The following is a 24833-nucleotide window of genomic DNA, read 5'->3' as shown; positions in this document are numbered from 1 at the left end:
ATTCAATGAGATTAGTCAAGCACAATCTGCCTTTTACAAATCTGTGCTGGCTATCCTTAATTAGCTCAAATCTCTCCAAGTGCCTGTTGATTTTTTCTCTGATTATTGTTTCTAAGACCTTACCCACTACTGATGTTAAAGTGACCGGCCTGTAGTTATTAGGAATACACTGACACCCTTGTCACATTTGCCACTCTCTAATCCTCTGGCACCTCCCCCATATATGGGGAAAACTGGAAGATTATGGTGAGCCCTTGTCTCTAATAAGCCCCACCCCAATTCTCACTACCCACTTGCTACTTTTCTGCCAGTAGAAGATTTTTGGGTTTCCTTTTATGTGGACTGCCATTCTGTTTACCAGTCTTATTTTCCTCTCAACTTACTGCATTTGACCTGGTTCCCATTTGAAGATTTCACCTGACATGCATCATACACACTCTTCCTTTCATCATATTCGCTATCTGCCTCATCAACCAAGGAGCCCTGGCTTTGGTTTCCCCTACCTTTCACCCCTGTTAGAATGTACCTAGCCTGCACCCGAAGCATCTCCTCCTTAAAAATCACCCATTATTCCATTACAGCTCTTCCTGTCAATCTTTGGTTCCATTTTATCCTGGCGAGACCCTTTCTCATCCCATTGACATTAACCCTCTTCGAATTTAGACGTTATACTTTAGATTGTTCTTTGCTCTTCTCCATTATAAGTCTAAATCTTATGATTCAATGATCACTCTTACCCAAGTATTCCCCCACAGACACTTGTCCACCTCATTCCCCAGCAATGCCTCCTTCCTAGTTGGACTCAGAACATACTGGGCAAAGAAGTTCTCCTGAATACATTTCAGAAATTCCTCCCCCTTTACTCTAACATTATCCCAATCAATATTTGGGTAATTAAAATCCCCCAATATCACCACTTTTGCACATCTCTGTGATTTTTTTTAGAGATACAGTACTGAAACAGGCCCTTTGGCCCAGAGTCTGTGCCGACCATTAACCACCCATTTATACTAATCCTATACTAATTCCATATTCCTACCACATCCCCACCAGTCCCTATATTTCCCTACCACCTACCTATCCTAGGGGTAATTTATAATGGCCAATTTACCTATCAACCTGCAAGTGTTTGGCATGTGGGAGGAAACCGGAGCACCCGGAGGAAACCCACGCAGACACAGAGAGAACTTGCAAACTCCACACAGGCAGTACCCGGAATTGAACCTGGGTCGCTGGAGCTGTGAGGCTGCGGTGCTAACCACTGCGCCACTGTGCCGCCCCAAATCTGCAGATTTGTTCCTCTATATCTCTCTCACTATTTGGAGGCCTGTAGAATACCCCCAGTAGCGCGATCATCCCCTTTTCGCTGCTCAACTATAACTAAATGGATTCTATCCTTGACCCCTCAAAGACATCCGTTCTTTCCAACACTACAGTGTCCTCCCTAATCAGTACTGCCAACCTTAATTCCCTTTTACCCTTCTCTATCTTTTCCTGTATTTGTATTCCTAGAGGTCCTTCTTATTCTGCTCCTATCTAATTTGGTAATATTCCCTTCTCTGTTACTATCTAACACACTCCCGCTGTGCACCTGATTCTTCTTTTCTACTTCGATATGCTGCTGCCCACCCCCCTGCCAATTTATTTAAACCCTCCGCAACCAAAATAGTGAAACTCCCTCAGCGGACATTGGTTCCACCTGTTGAGGTGCAACCCATCCCTTTTGAATAGGTGCCTCCTGCCCCAAAACTGGTCCTCATGACCCAAGAATCTGAAGCCCTGCCTCTTGTACCATGCCTGAAGCAACACGTTGACTCCCCTATTTCTGTTTTTCCTGGTGTGCGGCACTGGGAGTAGTCCAGAGATTACTACCTTCAAGGTCCTACTCTTTAACTTCCTCCCTAACTCCTGAAAATCTGTCAGTTGGACCTCAATACCTGCCTTCTCTGTACCATTGGTAGTGACGTGTACCACAACTTCTGGCTCACCCCCTTTCTCCTGCAGAATATTCTGAACCTTCTCTGTGATGTCCTTCACCATGGCACCAGGGAGGCAACACACCTTGTGGGACTCACGTTGACGATTACAGAAATGCCCGTCTGTACCCCTAACCATGGAATCTCCTATAACAAAGGCATTTCTACGCTTTGTTGTTCCCTCTTATGCAGTCCCTTGCTCATTGGTCTGGACTGCACTCCTTCAAGGTGCCATCACTCTGATGGCTTTCATTAGTAGGGGGATCGAGTTTCGGAGCCACGAGGTCATGCTGCAGCTGTACAGGACTCTGGTGAGACCGCACCTGGAGTATTGCGTGCAGTTCTGGTCACCGCATTATAGGAAGGATGTGGAAGCTTTGGAAAGGGTGCAGAGGAGATTTACTAGGATGTTGCCTGGTATGGAGGGAAGGTCTTACGAGGAAAGGCTGAGGGACTTGAGGTTGTTTTCGTTGGAGAGAAGGAGGAGGAGAGGTGACTTAATAGAGACATATAAGATAATCAGAGGGTTAGATAGGGTGGATAGTGAGAGTTTTTTTCCTCGGATGGTGATGGCAAACACGAGGGGACATAGCTTTAAGTTGAGGGGTGATAGATATAGGACAGATGTCAGAGGTAGTTTCTTTACTCAGAGAGTAGTAGGGGCGTGGAACGCCCTGCCTGCAGCAGTAGTAGACTCGCCAACTTTAAGGGCATTTAAGTGGTCATTGGATAGACATATGGATGAAAATGGAATAGTGTAGGTCAGATGGTTTCACAGGTCGGCACAACATCGAGGGCCGAAGGGCCTGTACTGCGCTGTAATGTTCTAATGAGCAGTCTCCAAAGCGGAGTATCGGTTTGAGAGTGGCACACACCCCAAAGACTACTGTTCCTCCTGCCTCCTTCTACATTTTCAGATGGCCACCCAACTACCATCCTGAAATCTCACTGCCTATGGGGTTAGCATCTCCTGGAACATACAATCCCAGAAACTCTCATCCTCCCTGATGCTCCACATTGACTCCAGCTACCCTTCAAGCTCGGATATCCTGAGCTCGAGCTGAAACAGCTGGAAACACTTCCTAAACACGAGACACTTTCGTGGCACACAAAGTATCCTGTAGCTCCCACATAGCACAGGAATTGCAAGCAACAGGTCTCAGCTGCCCATCCATGATCTAAATTAAAACTCTATTCCCTCTTTCAGAATCTAGTGGACAATTTAGAGTCCATAGTGAATGAACAGCCCATGGACATTGAACAGCTGTAGACAATTTACAGTCTGTAAAAAATTTACAGCCTGTAGACAATTTACAGTTTGTCGACCATGAACAGTGCATAGAGAATATACAGTCCAGAGATCATTTATAATTCATAAACAATTTACAGCCAGTATGGCACAGAAACAGGCCATTTGGCCCAACCAATCTATGCCGGAGTTTATGCTCCACTCGAACCTCCTGCCAACTTTCCTCATCTAAATCTATCATAACCCTCGATTCCCTTCTCCCTCACATTCTTGTCTCACTTCCCCTTAAATGCATCCATACTATTCGCTTCAGTCACACCCTGTATTAGCGAGTTCCATATTTGTGCCACTCTTTGGGTAAGAAGATTTTTCTGAATTTGCTATTAGATTTCTTGTGACTATCTTGAATTGAAGGGCTCTAATTATGCTCTTTCGTACAAGTGGAAATATTCTCTCCATATTAAAGACCTCTGTTAGGTCATCCCTTAGTTTTCTTTCTTCCAGCCTGTTCATCCTGATATGTATACCCATGCATTTCTAATATGATCCTTGTAAATCTTCTCTGCAGTGCTTCTATATCCTTTTTATAATATGGCAACCAGAATTGCATGCAGTACTCTCAGTATGGGCCAAACCAAGGTTCGAAAGAGGTTTAGCATAACCTCCCTACTTCTCAATTTTATCCCTCTAGAAATAAAGCCTTGGTTTGCCTTTTTTATGGCATTGCAAACCTGTGGTGCAACTTTTAGCAATTGGTGCGTCTGTCGACAATGAAAAACCCATAGAGATTAAACAGCTGTAGAAAATGAACAGTCTGGAGACAATGTACAGTCTAAAAAACATTTGAAAAGTGAAGTATCGAGTGGATGATCCATGTTGGGCTCTTCCTGATGTCCCCACCATCACAGATGCCAGTCTTCAGCCAATTTGATTCACTCCACGTGATATCAAAAGAACGGCTGAAGGCACTGGACATAGCAAAGGGTTGTACTGTTGTACTGAAGACCTGAGCTCCAGAACTAGCTGCGCCCCTAGCCAAGCTGTTCCAGTACAGCTACAACACTGGCATCTAGCCGACAATGTGGAAACTTACCCAAGTATGTCCAGTCCACAAAAATCAGGACAAATCCAATCCGGCCAATTACCGCTCCATCAGTCTACTCTCAATCATCAGTAAAGTGATGGAAGGTGTCATTGACAGTGCTATCAAGTGGCACCTACACAGCAACAACCTGCTTAACAATGCTCAGTTTGGGTTCCACCAGGGCCACTTGGCTTATGACAGCCTTGGTCCAAACATGGACAAAAGAGGAGAACTCCAGGGGATGAGATTAGAGTGACTGCCCTTGACATTAAGGTAGCATCTCACCATCAAGGAGCCCTAGCAAAATTGAAGTCAATGGAATCGGGGGAAAACTCTCCATTGGTTGGAGTCATACTGAGTTCCGAAGAAGGGTCACTGACCCGAAACGTTAACTCTGCTTCTCTTTCCACAGATGCTGCCAGACCTGCTGAGTGATTCCAGCGTTGCTTGTTTTTGTTTCAGATTTCCAGCATCCGCAGTATTTTGCTTTTATCTGAGTACAAAGGAAGTTGGTTGTGTTAATCTGTTAATTGTGCATCAATTGCTTGATTATATGCTGGTGGAGGGTGGTAATTGGGGTCTTCCTTGTGCACTTATAAGCATATGCTTACTGAGACTGGTGAAGGGTTTGAAAGAGGAGCTACATGTTTGCAATCTTTTTACTCTGTACAATAAATGTGAAACTGAGTTTAACCGGTTGTGGTTGTTGGAGGCCAATCACCTCAGTCCCAGGACATCACTGCACGAGTTCCTCAGGATAGCGTCCTAGGAACAACCATCTCCAGCTGCTTCATCAATGACTTTCCCTCCATCATAAGGTCAGAAGTGAGGATGTTCACTGATGATTTGCGACTATTTAGGTACTGAAGCAGTCCGTGACCGCATGCAGGAAGACCTGGACAACATTCAGGCTTGGGCTGATAAGTGGCAAGTAACATTCGTGCTGCACAACTGCTCCAACAAGAGAGAATCTAAACATCTTGACATTCACTAGCAATACCATCACTGAGTCCTCCACGATCAACATCCTAGGGGTTACCACTGACCAGAAACTGAAACGGAGCAGCCATATAAATACTGTGGCTACAAGAGCAGGTAAGAGGCTTGAAGTTCTGCGGTGAGTAACTCATCTCTTGACTTCCCAAAGCCTGTCCACCATCTACAAGGCACAAGTCAGGAGTGTGATGGAATATTCTCCACTTGCCTGGATGAGTGCAGCTCCAACAACACTCAAGAAGCTCGACACCATTCAGGACAAAGCAGCCCACTTGATTGGCACCCCTTTCATTACCTTAACCATTCATTCTCTCCACCAGCGGCGCATAATGGCAGCAGTGTATCATCTACAAGATGCACTGCAGCAACTCACCAAGGCTCATTTGGCAGCATGTCCCAAACCCTCGTCCTCCTAGAATGAGGACAGCAGATGCATGGGAACACCATAACCTGCAAGTTCCCCTCCGAGTCATACGCCATCCTGTAGTCATTGCACAATTTACAGCTCATACATAGGATTACATAGGATATATGGCACAGAAACAGGCCATTTATGCTCCAGTCGAGCCTCCTGCCATCTTTCCTCATCTAAATCTATCATTGTAACCCGCGATTCCTTTCTCCCTCATCTTCCTGTCTAGCTTTTATTTTAATGCATCTATACTATTTGCTTCAACCACTCCCTGTGGTAGCGAGTTCCACTCTTTGGATAAAGACATTTCTATTAGATTTCATGGTGACTATCTTGTATTGATGGCCTCTAGTTATGTTCTTCCCCACTAGTGGAAACATTCTCTCTGTATCCACCCTATCAAAACCTTTCATAATTTAAAAAACCTCTGTTAGGTCACAACTCAGTCTTAGTTCCAAGACAGGATGGTGTGTAGCTTGGAGGGGCACTTGAAGATAGTGGTGTTCCCATGCCTCTGCTGCCTTTGTTCTTCTAGGTGGTAGAAATCGCAGGTTTGGAAGGTGCTGTCGAAGGAGCCTTGGTGAGTTGCTACAGTACATATTGTATATAGTACATACTGTTACCACTATGCGCCGCTAGTGGAGAGAATGAATGGTTAAGGTGATGAAAGGGTTGCCAATCAAGTGGGCTGCTTTGTCCTGGATGGTGTCGAGCTTCTTGAGTGTTGTTGGAGCTGCACTCATCCAGGCAAGTGGAGAGTATTCCAACACAGTCCTGACTTGTGCCTTAAAGATGGAGGACAGGCTTTGGGGAGTCAGCAGCTGAGTTACTCACCACAGAATTCCCAGCCTTTGGCCTGCTCTTGTAGCCACAGTATTTATATGGCTGGTCCGCTTCAGTTTTTGGTCAATGGTAACCCCTAGGATGTTGATGGGGGATTCAGCGATGGTAATGCCATTGAATGTCAAGCAGAGATGGTTAGATTTGCTCTTGTTGGAGATGGTAATTGTCTGGCACTATTGTGGCACAAATGTTACTTGCCACTTATCAGCCCAAGCCTGAATGTTTTCCAGGTCTTGCAGGAGGACAAGGACTGCTTCAATATCTCAGAAATTGCGAATGGTACTGAACACTTTGCAATCATCAGCAAACCTTCCCACTTCTGACTTTATGACAGAGGGAACACCATTGATGAGGCAGCTGAAGATGGTTGGGCCTAGGATACTACCCTGAGCATCTTCTGCAGCAAAGTCCTGGGGCTGAGATGTTTGGCCTCCAACAACTTTGACTCCAGCCAGTGGTGAGTTTTCCCCCTATTCCCATCGAATTCAATTTTACTAGGGCTCCTTGATGCCACATTCAGTCAAATGCTGCCTTGATATCAAGGGTAGTACCTCTCACCTCTTCTCTTGAATTGAGCTCTTTTGTCTCTTCTGGTTTAGTTGTTTACTTGTCCACCACCATTCATGACTGGCTATGGCAGAACTGCAAAGCTTTGATCTGATCTGTTGGTTGTGGGATTGCTTAGCTCTATTGTATGTTGCTTCTGCTGTTTAGCAGCATTTCGTCCTGTGTTGTAGCTTCACCAGGTTGGCACCTCAGTTTTAGGTATGCCTGGTGTGCCCTTGGCATATTCTCCGCCACTCCTCATTGATGTGTTTGTAGGAAATGAAAAACCCATTGAACAGTCCATAAACAATGAACAGCCTGTCACCAATTTACAATGAATAGACAACTTACAGCCTGTAGAGAATTCACAGTCCGCAGACAATTTAAGTCCGCTTTACCTGGGGGATTTGATCCTTTTGGTGGCCCAATCTTCCCAGGGTTGAGGGCAAAGGCTCCTCCTGCAGGCTATAAACAGACACAATACAATATATACAATAGTCATTACATGTGATTAATGTTTAGCTCATTCACTGAGGTTGTTCAACATGGTGGGACAAAAAATTGCCATTACACTTAATTGTTGGTTATTCCTCCACACATTTTACAGGACACATTTCCCTGACTCTGTGCGCTCCTCACCACTTCATCCCATGAACTATTTCTTTTTTCAGAACATGACTGGCCTTTTTTAAAATAATTTTCTTTTATTTTTTCGCCATGTGCCTGTATTTTCATGTGGACAGAGTTGCTCATTACTCTGCCACTAACACTCTCTCTGGCCTAATGCTTTGTCTTTTACCCAAGGATTAACAAGCTCTTTGCTTTTGTCCCATGACAACTTTGTTATTTAATCTCTCCTGCTCTATCAAACACCTTTCCTTTTGTTCTCTTCCCCACCAAAACCCCCCACCCCTTCACTTGCTTAAAATCGAATTATTTTCTAACCTTTGCCAGTTCTGATGAAAGGTCACAGACCTGAAACGTTAACTCTGCTTCTTTCTCCACAGATGCTGCCAGGTCTGCTGAGTATTTCCAGCACTTTCTGTTTTTATTTCAGATTTTTTAACTATTTCTGGGCTGGGAGGTCAGCAGACCAGCACAGTCTTGACAAAAGCACCAAATGAGTGCTGGGAGGTGGCATGAGCTTTATACCCCAATCTTCTCATTCCCATTCCTGAAGGTGCTGACTCTCTCTTCCCCTCCCCTGAAGGTGCTGACTCTCTCTTCCCCTCCCCTGAAGGTGCTGACTCTCTCTCTCTCACCCTCTGAAGGTGCTGACTCTCTCTCCCACTCCCCTAAAGGTGCTGATTGTCTCCCTAACCCCCTGAGGTGGTGTATTCACCCCAGCCAAGTTCACCTAGCAAGGGCCGAACTGGGTGGTCAACCTGCAGCCATTGGTTTGCATGACCTTGTTCTGCACCATCTGGTGCCTTCACACAGCAGGTCAAGGCACCTGATTTTCTGTCCTTTCCTTGCCATCTGTATAGACTCCACTCAACAATCTTTCTCAGAGAACAGTAAGTGAAAAAAACTCTTATCTGCTTGGCAAAAATGGATATGGAGCATAATGGGGTTTCACCCCTTCAGATCAACAGACACTACCAGCTTTGGGGCTTTATTACAGCTATAGTCCCATCTACACGGGGCTATATCTACAAGGGTCCAAAAACAGGGAAGCCAAAGTAATATTAGGGGGGATAAGAAGTGAAGTCGAATGGAAAATTTACATTTTCAAAACATACAAAGAGTAATCCAGATGTGGAATAGGTTACCAGGGAAGCGTCTCTGGCTCAGAAGGTTGTGGGCTCAAGCCCCACTCCTGGACGTGAGCATTCTAGCCAGGCTGACACCCCAATAGAGTCAGAGATCTGTCTTTCAGATAAGGTTAAACTGAAGCTCTCTCTGCCTGTAATTCATTATACGTGATGAGGTGTTATGTATAGCTGAATCTCACTTTGATGTGTGTTTCTGGATAGAGAGGAGATTGAGGGGGTATGACGAGAAGGGCGATGAGGTTTGTGGGGCTGAGTAACTTTCTCAAATCTCTTAAGGTTCATGTGTTTTTAACAAAGTTATGCAATTGGCAGTTTGATTTATTGAAAAGATAGTCAGAGAGTTATACAGCACAGAAACAGGCCCTTCGGCCCATCGTGTCTGTGCCAGCCATCCAGCACCTAACTATTCTAATCCCATATTCCTGCACTTGGCCCGTAGCCTTGTATGCTATGGCATTTCAAGTGCTCATCCAAATACTTCTTCAATGTTGTAAGGGTTCCTGCCTCCACCACCTCTTCAGACAGTGAGTTCCAGATTCCAACCACCCGCTGGGTGAAAAACATTTTCCTCAAATCCCCACTAAACCTCCTGCCCCTTACCCTAAATCTATACCCCCTGGTTCTTGACCCCTCCGCTAAGGGAAAAAGTTTCTTCCTATCTAAACTATCAATGCCCCTCATAATCTTGTACACCTCAAGCATGTCCCCCCTCAGCCTTCTCTGCTCCAAGGAAAACAACCCGAGCCTTTTTAGTCTCTCTTCATAGCTGAAATGCTCCAGCCCAGGCAACATCCTGGTGACAAATGGTATTTTAGACTTTCAAACAATTTAGTCAGTTATAGACTTCAGTGTTAGGTGATACAAACTGTGAGCTATTGATCCTCATCCTGTAATTTCAATATAAGTCTGTCAAACACTTGAGAATGTTACCAGTCCTTTGAGAGGTGGACCAAAGGTTGAAAGTCTAAATAAAAGCTACTGAGCCCTGATGTCCAGTTCAGCAACCTGAGATCCTGATCATATTCAGAATTACCTGCTCCTCCAGCTCTTCCTCCTCTTGATCTGCGGGTGACAGCAGGTTTGACAGAGCTTGTAGTTGGCTAACGGAGAAGGTGAAATCCATCTTTTTACCTTGTCAAATGTCCCTGTTTGCAGCAGAAAGGATCTTCCTTCAGCACCAGCTTATTTATTTTTGTACCTTAGCCATCAAGGCAGATGAGTGCCTATCACCAATAGTCATGCTATTTCACCAGTTGCTACATTGCTTGAGAGAATGTTCACCATAGACATCAACACATGTTCCCACAGGGCTTTACAGTGCTGTATGGGCACAACGTACCTTGTTGGCTTTCTACAGTGCTGTGTGGGCTGTGTAATGTCAAATGAGGTAGCAAGAGGGGGTGGGGGAGAAAGAGAGAGACAGGAGTAACAATAATACTTCTTCAAATTCATTCACAGGACCTAAGCATCGTTGGCAAGGCTGGCATTTATTGCCCATCCCTAATTGCGCTTGAGACAACTAAAGTGGCTTGTTAGGCCATTTCAGAGGGATGTTAAGAGTCAACCAGACTGCTGTGGGTCTGGCAGATTCCCTGCTCCAAAAAACATTTGGGAACCAGATGGGCTTTTCTGATAATCCAGTGGTTACATGGTCACTATATGAGCTTTTGATGACAGATTTATTGAATTAACTCCAAATGATGAGAGATAGAGGAGAAAATCCGTAGTGAAATTACAGAGGTGTGCAAGAACTATAGTGTGGTGGTATTATAGAGTCATAGAGTCGTACAGCATAGAAACAGGCCCTTTGGCCCACTGTGTCCATGCCAATCATAATGCCTATCTATACTAATCCCACCTGCCTGCATTAATTCCATATCCCTCTATGCCTTGCTCATTCAAGTACCTGCCCAGATGCCTCTTAAATGTTGCTACTGTTCCTGCCTCCACCACCTCCTCTGGCAGCTCATTCCCGATACCCACTATTCTTTGTGTGAAAAATTTACCCCTTTGATCCCCTTTAAACCTCCTCCCTCTCACCTTAAATCTATGCCCTCTAGTTTTAGTCACCTCTACCATGGGAAACAGACTCTGGCTATCTACTCTATCTATGCCGCTCAAAATTTTATATACCTCTATCATGTCCCCTCTCAGCCTCTTTCGCTCCAGGGAAAACAGACTCAGCCTATCCAATCTCTCTTTATAACTCAAGCCCTCCAAACCAGGCAACATCCTTGTGAATCTTTTCTGCACCCTCTCCAGCTTAATCACATCTTTCCTGTAGTACTATTAAGGGACTTTAATTACCCAAATATTAATTGGGATAATGTTAGGGTAAAGGGTAAGAAGGGGGAAGAATTTCTGAAATGTTTTCAGGAGAACTTCCTTGACCAGTTTGTTCTGGGTCCAACTAGGAAGGAGGCATTGCTAGATCTGATGCTGGAGAATGAGGTGGGCCAAGTGGACCAAGCGTCAGTGAGGGAGCGCTTGGGTAATAGTGATCATTGAATTATAAGATTTAGATTAGTAATAGAGAAGAACAAAGAACAATCTAAAGTAAAACTTATAAATTGGAAGAGGGCTATCTTCAATGGCATGACAGGGGATCTAGCCAGAGTACAATGGAACCAAAGATTGACAGGAAAACCTGTAACAGAACAATGGGTGATCTTTAAGGAGGGATGCTTCAGGTACAGCCTCGGTGCATACCAACTAGGGTGAAAAGGGAAACAAAGCCAGGGCTCCTTGGGTGACGAGGGAGATAGGAACAAAGGAAATAGGAGCAGGAGTAGGCCATTAGGCCCATTGAGCCTGCTCTGCCATTCAAACAGATCATAGCTAATCATCTACTTTTATGCCATTTTTCCCCACTATTCTCATATCCCTTGATGTCATTAGTATACAGAAATCTATCGATTTCTGTCTTGAACATGCTCAATGATTGAACTTCCACAGCCCTCTGGGGTAGAGAATTCCATAGATTCACCACCCTGAGTAAAGAAATTACTCCTTATGTCAGTCTTAAATGATAGAAAATATAATGAAACAAAAAAGAGGGTGTATGATGGATGTCAGGTGAATTCTTCAAGTGAGAAAAAGGCCAAATACAATAAATTGAGAGGGGAAGTGAAGAGGACAATAAGACTGGCAACAACAGAATATGAGTTCACCTAAAAGGAAACCCAAAAATCTTTGACCAGTGTGTAAATAGTAAGTGGGTAAGAGGTGAGGTGTGGCTTACTAAGAACAAAGAGGGTGACAGATGCTTAGAGGTGCACGACAAGGCTAGAATACTTAATACATACTTTGTCGGTGGTTACCTAGGATGAGGATGCCCACAAAATATTGGTAGAAGCGGAAATAGTAGAGGTAATGGATGTACTGAAAATTGGTAGGACTGGAAAGGATGGCTATGCTTAAAGTAGATAAGTCACCTGGTCCGGATGGCTTGCATCTCAGGTTGCTAAAGGAAGTGGAAGTGGAGATAGCAGAAGGGCTTTCATAACCTTCCAGTCTTCCCAAGATGAGGTGCCAGAGGATTGGAGAGTGGCAAATGTGACACCCTTATTTAAGAAAGGGTGTAAGGACATTCCTAATAACTACAGGCTGGTGAGTTTAACATCAGTGGTGGGTAACATTTTAGATAATAACGATAATTACAGAAAAAAAATCAACGAGCACTTGGAAAGATTTGAGATAATTAAGGAGAGCCAGCACAGATTTGTAAAAGGCATATCATGCTTGACTAATCGAATTGAATTTTTTGATGAGGAACAGAGAAGGCTGATGAAGGAAAAGCAATGTAGGTTGTCTATATGGATTTTTAGAAAGCATTTGAAAAAGTATCACATAAAAGACTGGCTCATGGAACAGGAGGATCAGTGTCAGCTTGGATGAAAAAAATTACTCAAGGACAGAAAGCAACAAGTTGTGATAAATGGCTATTTTTCAGATTGCAGAACACAGTGGTGTTCTCCAAGCATCAGTGCTAGGACCACTGCTTTTTTGATATACATATAAATGACTTGGATATTGGAATACAGAGTAAAATTTCAAAATTTGCCCATGATACCAAACTTGGAAGTGTGATTTTCAGCGCAGATGATACCAATCGCTTGAAACAGGACATAGATAGGCCAACAGAATGGTCAGACAAGTGGCAGATGGAATTTAATACAGAACAGTGAGGTGATGCATTTTGGCAGAACAGACAGGGCGAGGTAAGATAGACTAAATGGTACAGTTCTGAAGAGTGTGCAAGGACAGTGGGTCTAGGGAGTTCACGTACATAGATCTTTGAAGGTGGCAGGACATATTGAGAGAGTAGTTAGTAAAGCATATGGGATCTTGTGCTTCATAGAGGTATTGAGTACAAAAGTGAGGAAGTTATGCTGAATCTTTATAAAGCTGTGGTTAGACCACAACTAGAGTACAGCGTCCAGTTCTGGTCACCACACTTTAGGAAGGATATGAGTCAGAGGGAGATGGAGACGAAGAGGGTGGAAGGAGAGGGGGATAGAGGGCGGAAGGAGGGGGTGGAGAGAAAGTAGCATGTGTGAGCCTAGGGACGGAGGGGCAGAGGGGATTCACTAGAATGGTTCCAGGGATGAGAGATTTTTGCTACAAGGTTAGGTTGGAGAAGCTGGATTGTTCCCCTTGGAGCAAAGGAGATTGAGGGGAGATTTGATAGATGTGTACAAAATTATAACAGGTTTAGGTAAGGTAGACAAAGAAAAGCTGTTCCTGTCAGCTGATGGTACAAAGATGAGGGGACACAGATTTAAGGTTTTGGGCAAGAAATGTGAGGAAGAACTTTTTACACAGCAAGTAGCAATGTCCTGGAACTTATTGCTTAAAAAGAGTACTGGAAGCGGAGACGATGAATGATTTCAAAAGGAAATTGGATGAGCACTTGAGAGAAATAAACTTGCAGAATGACAGGGATAAACCAGAGGAATGGGACTGATTGGATTGGCCGACAGAGAGCTGGCATGGACTCAATGGACCGAATGGTCTCCTTTTATGCCATAATGACTATGACTCTATAACTGATTTGAAATTCCCCAGCTGTCATATCTTCATCCAGTAATATGACCACTGTGTTACCATACCCTCTTGTGACCTGAAGCAAAAATTTGGTGAGACAAATCATGAAGTAACATGTATCACAATAAAGTGAAAATAGAAATAAACACAATCAATAAAAACGGCTAAGAATCAGGAATCTCTCTCTCCCCTTACTCACACACCCTAATTTCACCCCTTCTCTCTCTCTCTTTCTCCTTCCCTTGCCCCTCCGTCCCTAGGCTCACACATGCTACTTTCTCTCCACCCCCTCCTTCCGCCCTCTATCCCCCTCTCCTTCCACCCTCTTCGTCTCCATCTCCCTCTGACTCATATCTCTGTCTCTCCCTGTCTCTTTCTCTCACTCGTGCCCCCTCTTCCCACCCCACCCTTCGCCATATCAGCGTCTCTCTCACTCCCACACTTGCCTCTCTATACCTCACACTCTCCTTGTCTCTCTCTCTGGCTCTCCACATCTCTGTTACTCTCCCATGCTCTCTCTCTCGGACACATTTTCTCCCACACTGTCTCTCTCTCACACAGACACTCTAGGCAGGATTTACCCACAGATTTTGGGACCAAACACACATTGGTTGGGAGCCAGATCGGGGGAACTATTTTCCAGGAGGTTGCCTCCAAATTGGTGAGCTCCGCAGTTGGCACCCTATGAAGGATGGCAGGTGGGCGGTCTCCTGCTGCTGCTAGCCCAATCACTGGCACAGCTGGTAGCTGCTGAGGCAGCTCTGGGAAGGTAAGGACGCTTCCATTGCGAGGCATCTTTGGATGCATATATTTCAACTAAAAAATTCAGAAGAGCCAACCAGGAAGGCCCCTCGAGCAGAGGGGAAACCGTTCCGGCTGCTGGGTTTGGGCTACAGGTGCAGAATTGGCTGTCAGCGGACCCCTCTTTGCGGGCTAAAGCCCCTGGCTTCGATCACCCCTCAGCCTGCTGAGATTAGTCCTGAATTTGTGCCTTTCGTTCAGCAGCAACCAATCTGTTTTTCAGGCTGCGAGAATGCGTTGGAGAGCTGTCACAACATGGTTCCCACATGGATCGCCCCCAAGCCTGCACCATTGGGCCAGCAAAGTTCAGACACCTCACTCTCACACTCTCTCCATCACATTCCCTCCCGCATTCTTCCTCTCTCACCCTCACACTCCCTCCCGCACTCTCTCACTCCGTCACATTCCCTCCCGCACACTTCCTCTCTCTCCCTCAAAATCCCTCACACTCCCTCCCTCACTTTTACTCTCTCTCCATCACATTCCCTCCCGCATTCTTCCTCTCTCACCCTCACACTCCCTCCCGCACTTTCTCACTCCGTCACATTCCCTCCCGCACACACTTCCTCTCTCTCCCTCAAAATCCCTCACACTCCCTCCCTCACTTTTACTCTCTCTCCCTCACACTCCCTCCCGCAATCTTCCTCTCTCTCCATTACACACACACCCTCCCGCAAACTTCCTCTCTCTCCCTCACACTCCCTCCAGCACTCCTCCTCTCTCTCCCTCCTGCACTCTCCCTCACTCTCTCTCCCTCACACTCCCTCCCGCACTCTCACTCTCTCTCCCTCCCGCACTCTTCCTCTCTCTCCCTCCCGCACTCTTCCTCTCTCTCCCTCAAAATCCCTCCGGTTTTCATCCTCTCTCTCCCTCACACTCCCTCCCTCACTTTTACTCTCTCTCCCTCACACTCCCACCCGCAATCTTCCTCTCTCTCCATTACACACACACCCTCCCGCAAACCTCCTCCCTCTCCCTCACACTCCCTCCAGCACTCTTCCTCTCTCTCCCTCCTGCACTCTCCCTCACTCTCTCTCCCTCACACTCCCTCCCGCACTCTCACTCTCTCTCCCACACTCTTACTCTCTCTCCCACACACACTCCCTCCCTCACTCTTCCTCGCTCCCCCTCACATTCCTTCCCAAACTCTTCCTCTATCTCCCTCACACTCCCTCCTGCACCCTTCCTCTCTCTGCCTCACACTCCCTCCCAAACTCTTCCTCTCTCTCCCTTCCATTCCCTCCCAAACTCTTCCTCTCTCTCCCTCACACACACTCTCTCCCGCACTCTTTGTCTTTCCCTCACATTCTCTCCCACACTCTTACACTCTCTCTCTCTCTCACATGCCCTCCCACTCATCCTCTCTCCCTCACACTCCCTCCCGCACTCTTTCTCTCTCTCTCTCACACACTCCCACACACTCCTTTCCTCACTCTTCACCTCACACTCACTTGTGCACTCTTCCTCTCTCGCCCTCACATCCCTACCCGCACTCTTACTCCGACTCCCTCACACACATTCCCACCTGCTCTCTTCTTCTCTCTCCCTCACATTCCTTCCCGCACTCTCCCTCACTGTCCCTCCCACGCTCTTCCTCTGTCACGCTCACACTTACTCCCTCATACTCTCTCACACATTCCATCCTGCACTCTTATTCTCTCTCCCTCATTTCCCACCCACACTCTTATTCTCTCTCGCTCACACTCCTAACCGCAGTCTTTCGCACACTCCCTCCCACTCTTCCTCTCTCTCCAACCCACACTCTTCCTCTCTCTCCCTCACACTCCCTCCCAAGATTTTCCACTCCCTCACACACCCTTCCTCTCTCGCCCTCACAATGCCTCCCACACACTTCCTCTCTCTCTCCCTCTTCCCTCCCTCCCGCACTCTTACTCTCTCTCCGTCAAGCACTCCCTTCCGCACTCTTCCTCTCGTTCCAACACATTCCCTTGATCATCCTTCCTCTCTCTCCCTCACACTCCCTGTGCACTCTTCCTCCCTCCGTCGCATCCCATCCCGCAATCTTCCTCTCTCGCACTCACACGCCCTCCCACACCCTACCTCTGACTCGCTCACACACACTGCTTCCTGCACTCATCCTTTCTCTCCCTCACACTCCCTCCCGCACTCTTCCTCTCGCTCCCGTACACTCTATCCCGCACTCTTCCTCTCTCCCTCACATTCCCGCCCAAACCCTTCCACTCTCTCCCTCACTCTTCCTCTCCCTTACACTCCAACCGGCACTCATCCTCAATCTGTCTCTCACATTCACTCCCACTCTTCCTCTCCAACCCTCACACTCGCTCACCCTCCCTCCGGCACTCTTCCTCACTGCCCTTCATGCACTCGTCCTCTCTCTCCTTCACACTCTCACCCTCAAATTCCCTCCCGCGCTTTCCTCTCTGTCGCTCCAGTTCCCTCCCGCACTCTTCCTCTCTCACCCTCTCACTTGCTCCCTCAAACACGTTCTCACACATTCCCACCCACACTGTACCTTTCTGCCCCTCATACTCCCGCCGACTCTTCATCTCTCTCCTTCACACTCCCTCCCGCACTCTTCCTCTCTCTCCCTCACACTCCCTTGTGCAGTCTTCCTCTCTCCCTCACATCCCCTCACACACTCTTCCTCTCCCTCCCTCACACTCCTTCCCAGACTCCCTCTCACATATTTCATCCATCTCCCACACACCCTCCTGCACTCTTCCTCTCTCTCCCTCACATTCCCTCCTGCAGTCTTCCTCTCTCTCCCTCACACTCCCTCCTGCACTCTTCCTCTCTCTCCCTCACACTCCCTTCTGCACTCTTCCTCTCTCCCCCTCACACTCCTTCCTGCACTCTTCCTCTCTCCCTCAAACACCCTCCGGCACTCTTCCTCTCTCTCCCTCACTCTTCCTCCCTTTCCCTCACATTCCTTCCAAAACCCTTCCTCTATCCCCCTCACACTCCTACACTCTTCCTCTCTGCCTCACACTCCCTCCCGCACTCTTCCTCTCTCCCTCCCATTCCCTCCCGCACTCTTCCTCTCTCCCTCCTATTCCCTCCCGCACTCTTCATCCGTCTCCCTCACACTCCCTCCTGCACTCTTCCTCTCTCTCCCTCACACTCCCTCCCACACTTTTCATCCGTCTCCCTCACACTCCCTCCTGCACTCTTCCTTTCTCTCCCTCACACTCCTTCCTGCACTCTTCTTCTCTCCCTCAAACACCCTCCGGCACTCTTCTTCTCTCTCCCTCACACTCCCTCCCTCTTCCTCTCTTTCCCTCACATTCCATCCAAAACCCTTCCTCTATCCCCCTCACACTCCCACACTCTTCTTCTCTGCCTCACATTCCCACCCACACTCTTCCGCTCTCTGCCTCACACTCCCTCCCACACCCTACCTGACTCGCTCACACACACTGCCTCCTGCACTCATCCTTTCTCTCCCTTGCACTCCCTCCCGCACTCTTCCTCTCGCTCCCGTACACTCTATCCCGCACTCTTCCTCTCTCCCTCACATTCCCGCCCAAACCCTTCCACTCTCTCCCTCGCACTCCTTCCCACTCTTCCTCTCCCTTACACTCCAACCGGCACTCATCCTCAATCTGTCTCTCACATTCACTCCCACTCTTCCTCTCCAACCCTCACACTCACTCACCCTCCCTCCGGCACTCTTCCTCACTGCCCTTCACGTACTCGTCCTCTCGCTCCTTCACACTCTCACCCTCAAATTCCCTCCCGCGCTTTCCTCTCTCGCCCTCTCACTTGCTCCCTCAAACACGCTCTCACACATTCCCACCCACACTGTACCTTTCTGCCCCTCATACTCCCGCCGACTCTTCATCTCTCTCCTTCACACTCCCTCCCGCACTCTTCCTCTCTCTCCCTCACACTCCCTTGTGCAGTCTTCCTCTCTCCCTCACATCCCCTCCCGCAATCTTCCTCTCTCTCCCTCACATTCCCTCCTGCACTCTTCCTCTTTCCATCAAACACCCTCCGGCACTCTTCCTCTCTCTCCCTCACTCTTCCTCCCTTTCCCATACATTCCTTCCAAAACTCTTCCTTTATCCCCCTCACACTCCTACACTCTTCCTCTCTGCCTCACACTCCCTCCCGCACTCTTCCTCTCGCCCTCCCATTCCCTCCCGCACTCTTCCTCTCTCTCCCGCACTCTTCCTCTCTCCCTCCCATTCCCTCCCGCACTCTTCCTCTCTCCCTCCCATTCCCTCCCGCATTCTTCCTCTCTCTCCCTCACACTCCCTCCCACACTTTTCATCCATCTCCCTCACACTCCCTCCTGCACTCTTCCTCTCTCCCTCAAACAACCTCCTGCACTCTTCCTCTCTCTCCCTCACACTCCCTCCCTCACTCTTCCTCTCTTTCCCTCACATTCCTTCCAAAACCCTTCCTCTATCCCCCTCACACTCCCACACTCTTCTTCTCTGCCTCACATTCCCACCCACTCTTCCGCTCTCTGCCTCACACTCCCTCCTGCACTCTTCCTCCCTCTCCCTCACACTCCTGCCTGCACTCTTCCTCTCTCATTCAAACACCCTCCAGCACTCCTCCTCTCCCTCCCTCACTCACTCTTCCTCTCTTTCCCTCACCTTCCTTCCAAAACTCTTCCTCTATCCCCCTCACACTCCCACACTCTTCCTCTCTGCCTCACACTCCCTCCCACACTCTTCCTCTCTCCCTCCCATTCCCTCCCGAACTCTTCCTCTCTCCTCCTGACACACACTATCTCCCGCACTCTTTCTCTCTCTCCATCACATTCCCTCGTACACTCTTCCTCACATTCTCTCCCACTTCCGTCGGCACTCATCATCTCTCACGTTCCCTCCCACTCTTCCCCTCTACCCCTCACACTCCCTCAGGCACTCTTCCTCACTGTCCCTCATGCACTAGTCCTCTCTCGCATTCACACTCTCACCCTCAAATTCCTCTCTCTCCCTCACACTCCCACCTGCACTCATCCTCTCTCTCCCTCACAGTCCCTCACACTCTTCCTTGCTCTCCCTGACACACTCCCTCCCACACTCTTCCTCTTTCCCTCACATTCCCTCCCGCACTTTTACTCTTTCCCTCACAATCCCTCCCACACTCTTCCACTCTCTCGCTCACATGCCTGCCCACTCATCCTCTCCCTCCCGCACTCTTGCTCTCTCTCCCTCACACTCACTCCCGCACTCGTCGTCTCTCTCCCTCACACTCCTTCCTGCACTCTTCCTCTATCTCCCTCACACAAACTCCCTTCAGCACTCGTCCTCGCTCTCCCTCACACACACTTCTTCCTCACACTCTCTTGTCCACACTTCCTCTCTCCCTCACACACACTGCCTCCTGCACGCTTCCAAACTCTCCCTCCCACAATCTTCCTCTCTATCTCTCACATTCCTTCCCGCACTCTTCCTCACTGTCCCTCCTGCACTCTTCCTCTGTCACCCTCACACTTACTATCTCACACTCTTTCACACATTCTATCCTGCACTCTTACTCTCTCCCTCAAACACCCTCCTGCACTCTTCCTCTCTCCCTCACACTCCCTCCCGCACTCTTCCATCTCCCTCACACAAACTCCCTTCCGTACTCTTGCTCTCTCTCTCTCACACTCCCTCCCGCACTCTTCCTCTCTCTTTCACCTCCCTCCCGCACACTTCCTCTCTCTCCCTCACACTCCCTCCCAGACTCTTCCTCTCTCCCTCACATTCCCTCCCGCACTCTTCCTCTATCTCCCTCACACAAACTCCCTTCCGTACTCTTGCTCTCTCTCTCTCACACTCCCCCTCTATCTCCATCACACAAACTCCCTTCCGCACTCTTCCCCTCTCTCCCTCCCGCACTCTTCCTCTCTCTTTCACCTCCCTCCTGCACACTTCCTCTCTCTCCCTCATACTCCCTCCCAGACTTTTCCTCTCTCCCTCCCGCACTTTTCCTCTCTCTCCCTCACACTCCCTCCCGCACTCTTACTCGCTGTCTCAAGCACACTCCCTTCCGCACTCTTCCTCTCTCTCCCTCACACTCCCTACCGCATTCTTCCTCACTACCTCACAATCCCTCCCACTCCTCCTCCCTCTCCCTCACACACCCTCCCGCACTCTTACTCACTCTACCTCAAGCACTCCCTCCCACACTCTTCCACTCTCTCTCTCACAGGCCCGCCCACTCGTCCTCTCTCTCCCTCACATTCACTCTTCCTCTCTCTCCCTCACGCGCACACACTCCCGCACTCCTCTTCTCTCTCCCTCACACTCCCTTGTGCACACTTCCTCTCTCCCTCACACACACTGACTCCTGAACTCTTCCACTTTCTCCCTCCCACAATCTTCTTCTCTATCTTTCACAATCCCTCCTGCTCTCTTCTTCTCTCTCCCTTACATTCCTTCCCGCACTCTTCCTCACTGTCCCTCCCGCACTCTTCCTCTGTCACCCTCACACATTCCATCCTGCACTCTTTCTCTCCCTCACATTCCCTCCCAGTCCTCTTCTCTCTCGCTCCCGCACTCTTCCTCTCTCTCCCTCACACTCACTCCCGCACTCTTCCTCTCTCTCTCTCCCTCACGCTCACTCCCGCAATCTTCCGCACACTCCCTCCCACAGTCTTCCTTTTTGTCTCACATTCCCCCCTGCACTCTTACTCTTTCCCTCCCACACTCTGCCACTGTCTCGTTCACATGCCCGCCCACTCGTCCTCTCTCCCTAACACTCAGTACTGCATTCTTACTCTCTCTCCCTCACAGTCCCTTGTGCACTCTTCCTCTCGCCCTCACACACACGGTCTCCTGCACTCTTCCACACTCTCCCTCCCACAATCTTCCTCTCTATCTCTCACATTCCACCCTGCTCTCTGCTTCTCTCTCACTCACATTCCTTCCCGCACTCTTCCTCTGTCACCCTCACACTTACTCCCTCACACATTCCACACACTCCCTGTCACTCTTCCTATCTCTCCCTCACACTCCCGCCCCACTCTTCCTCTCTCTCCCTTGACATAGCCTCTCGCACTCTTCCTCCCGCCCTCACACACACTCCCTCCCACACTATTCCTCTCTCTCACTCACACTCCCTCCCGCACTCTTACTCTCTCTCCCTCAAGCACTCCCTCGGGCACTCTTCCTCTCTCTCACTCATCTCCCTCCCGCATTCTTCCTCACTGTCCCACACACTCCCTCCTGCACTCTTCATCTATCTCCCTCACAATCCTACTCTCTAACCCTCACACTCCCTCCCGCACCCTTACTGTCTCTCCCTCACACTCCCTTGAGCACTCTTCCTCCCTCTTCCTCACACTCCTTCCCAGACTCTTCCTCAGACTCCCTCCCGCACTCTTCCTCTTTCTCCCTCACACTCCTTCCCGCACTCTTCCTCCCTCTCCCTCACACACACTCCGTCCCGCACTCTTCCTCTCTCTCCCTCCTGCACTCTTCCTCTCACTCCCTCCCGCACTCTTCCTCCCTCTCCCACACTCCCTCCCGCACTCTTCCTCTCTCTCCCTCACACTCCTTCCTGCACTCTTCCTCTCTCCCTCAAACACCCTCTGGCACTCTTCCTCTCTCCCCCTCACACTCCTCCTCTCTCTCCCTCATACTCCCTCCCAGACTCTTCCTCTCTCTCTCACAAACACTCCGTCCCGCACTTTTCCTCTCTCCCTCCCGCACTTTTCCTCTCTCTCCCTCACACTCCCTCCCGCACTCTTACTCGCTGTCTCAAGCACACTCCCTTCCGCACTCTTCCTCTCTCTCCCTCACACTCCCTACCGCATTCTTCCTCACTACCTCACAATCCCTCCCACTCCTCCTCCCTCTCCCTCACACACCCTCCCGCACTCTTACTCACTCTACCTCAAGCACTCCCTCCCACACTCTTCCACTCTCTCTCTCACAGGCCCGCCCACTCGTCCTCTCTCTCCCTCACATTCACTCTTCCTCTCTCTCCCTCACGCGCACACACTCCCGCACTCCTCTTCTCTCTCCCTCACACTCCCTTGTGCACACTTCCTCTCTCCCTCACACACACTGACTCCTGAACTCTTCCACTTTCTCCCTCCCACAATCTTCTTCTCTATCTTTCACAATCCCTCCTGCTCTCTTCTTCTCTCTCCCTTACATTCCTTCCCGCACTCTTCCTCACTGTCCCTCCCGCACTCTTCCTCTGTCACCCTCACACATTCCATCCTGCACTCTTTCTCTCCCTCACATTCCCTCCCAGTCCTCTTCTCTCTCGCTCCCGCACTCTTCCTCTCTCTCTCTCCCTCACACTCACTCCCGCACTCTTCCTCTCTCTCTCTCCCTCACGCTCACTCCCGCAATCTTCCGCACACTCCCTCCCACAGTCTTCCTTTTTGTCTCACATTCCCCCCTGCACTCTTACTCTTTCCCTCCCACACTCTGCCACTGTCTCGTTCACATGCCCGCCCACTCGTCCTCTCTCCCTAACACTCAGTCCTGCATTCTTACTCTCTCTCCCTCACAGTCCCTTGTGCACTCTTCCTCTCGCCCTCACACACACGGTCTCCTGCACTCTTCCACACTCTCCCTCCCACAATCTTCCTCTCTATCTCTCACATTCCACCCTGCTCTCTGCTTCTCTCTCACTCACATTCCTTCCCGCACTCTTCCTCTGTCACCCTCACACTTACTCCCTCACACATTCCACACACTCCCTGTCACTCTTCCTATCTCTCCCTCACACTCCCGCCCCACTCTTCCTCTCTCTCCCTTGACATAGCCTCTCGCACTCTTCCTCCCGCCCTCACACACACTCCCTCCCACACTATTCCTCTCTCTCACTCACACTCCCTCCCGCACTCTTACTCTCTCTCCCTCAAGCACTCCCTCGGGCACTCTTCCTCTCTCTCACTCATCTCCCTCCCGCATTCTTCCTCACTGTCCCACACACTCCCTCCTGCACTCTTCATCTCTCTCCCTCACAATCCTACTCTCTAACCCTCACACTCCCTCCCGCACCCTTACTGTCTCTCCCTCACACTCCCTTGAGCACTCTTCCTCCCTCTTCCTCACACTCCCTCCCAGACTCTTCCTCAGACTCCCTCCCGCACTCTTCCTCTTTCTCCCTCACACTCCTTCCCGCACTCTTCCTCCCTCTCCCTCACACACACTCCGTCCCGCACTCTTCCTCTCTCTCCCTCCTGCACTCTTCCTCTCACTCCCTCCCGCACTCTTCCTCCCTCTCCCACACTCCCTCCCGCACTCTTCCTCTCTCTCCCTCACACTCCTTCCTGCACTCTTCCTCTCTCCCTCAAACACCCTCTGGCACTCTTCCTCTCTCTCCCTCACACTCCTTCCTGCACTCTTCCTCTCTCCCTCAAACACCCTCTGGCACTCTTCCTCTCTCTCCCTCACACTCCCTCCCTCACTCTTCCTCTCTTTCCCTCACATTCCTTCCAAAACCCTTCCTCTATCCCCCTCACACTCCCACACTCTTCCTCTCTGCCTCACATTCCCACCCGCACTCTTCCGCTCTCTGCCTCACACTCCCTCCCGCATTCTTCCTCTCTCCCTCCCATTCCCTCCTGCACTCTTCCTCTCTCTCCCTCACACTCCTTCCTGCACTCTTCCTCTCTCCCTCAAACACCCTCCGGCACTCTTCCTCTCCTTCCCTCACATTCCGTCCAAAACTCTTCCTCTATCCCCCTCACACTCCCACACTCTTCCTCTCTGCCTCACACTCCCTCCCGCACTCTTCCTCTCTCCCTCCCATTCCCTCCCGAACTCTTCCTCTCTCCTCCTGACACACACTCTCTCCCGCACTCTTTCTCTCTCTCCATCACATTCCCTCGTGCACTCTTCCTCACATTCCCTCCCACTCCCATCGGCACTCATCCTCTCTGATGTTCCCTCCCATTCTTCCCCTCTACCCCTCACACTCCCACAGGCACTCTTCCTCACTGTCCCTCACGCACTCATCCTCTCTCGCATTCACACTCTCACCCTCAAATTCCCTTTCGTACACTTCCTCTCTTTCCCTCATACTCCCGCCGACTCTTCCTCTCTCTCCCTCACACTCCCACCTGCACTCATCCTCTCTCTCCCTCACAGTACCTCACACTCTTCCTTGCTCTCCCTGACACATTCCGTCCCGCACTCATCCACTCTCCCTCACTCTC

General features: G+C 49.3%; 2 protein-coding genes across 2 annotated transcripts in view; one reads left to right on the top strand and one right to left on the bottom strand.

Moving 5' to 3' along the window:
- The window catches only part of dnaaf6 (dynein axonemal assembly factor 6), a 205005-nt gene extending 194979 nt beyond the window's left edge, over positions 1-10026 (bottom strand). The window contains exons 1-2 of the mRNA XM_068048016.1: positions 9915-10026; positions 7505-7571 (exon numbers count right to left, since the gene is read on the bottom strand). Coding sequence (XP_067904117.1) covers positions 7505-7571; positions 9915-10004 — 157 coding nt within the window. The 5' untranslated portion in view covers positions 10005-10026. The remainder of the gene's footprint in view (positions 1-7504; positions 7572-9914) is intronic.
- Positions 10027-14728: 4702 nt separating this feature from the next.
- Positions 14729-24833, top strand: part of nup62l (nucleoporin 62 like) — a 144464-nt gene continuing 134359 nt past the window's right edge. Inside the window, exon 1 of the mRNA XM_068047032.1 lies at positions 14729-15032. Coding sequence (XP_067903133.1) covers positions 14729-15032 — 304 coding nt within the window. The remainder of the gene's footprint in view (positions 15033-24833) is intronic.

The sequence above is a fragment of the Heterodontus francisci genome, chromosome 15 (genome assembly GCF_036365525.1).
Source record: "Heterodontus francisci isolate sHetFra1 chromosome 15, sHetFra1.hap1, whole genome shotgun sequence".
Classification (NCBI taxonomy): Eukaryota; Metazoa; Chordata; class Chondrichthyes; order Heterodontiformes; family Heterodontidae; genus Heterodontus; species Heterodontus francisci.
The sequence above is the reverse complement of the archived record's forward strand: the minus strand, read 5'-3'. Positions and strand labels throughout refer to the sequence as shown.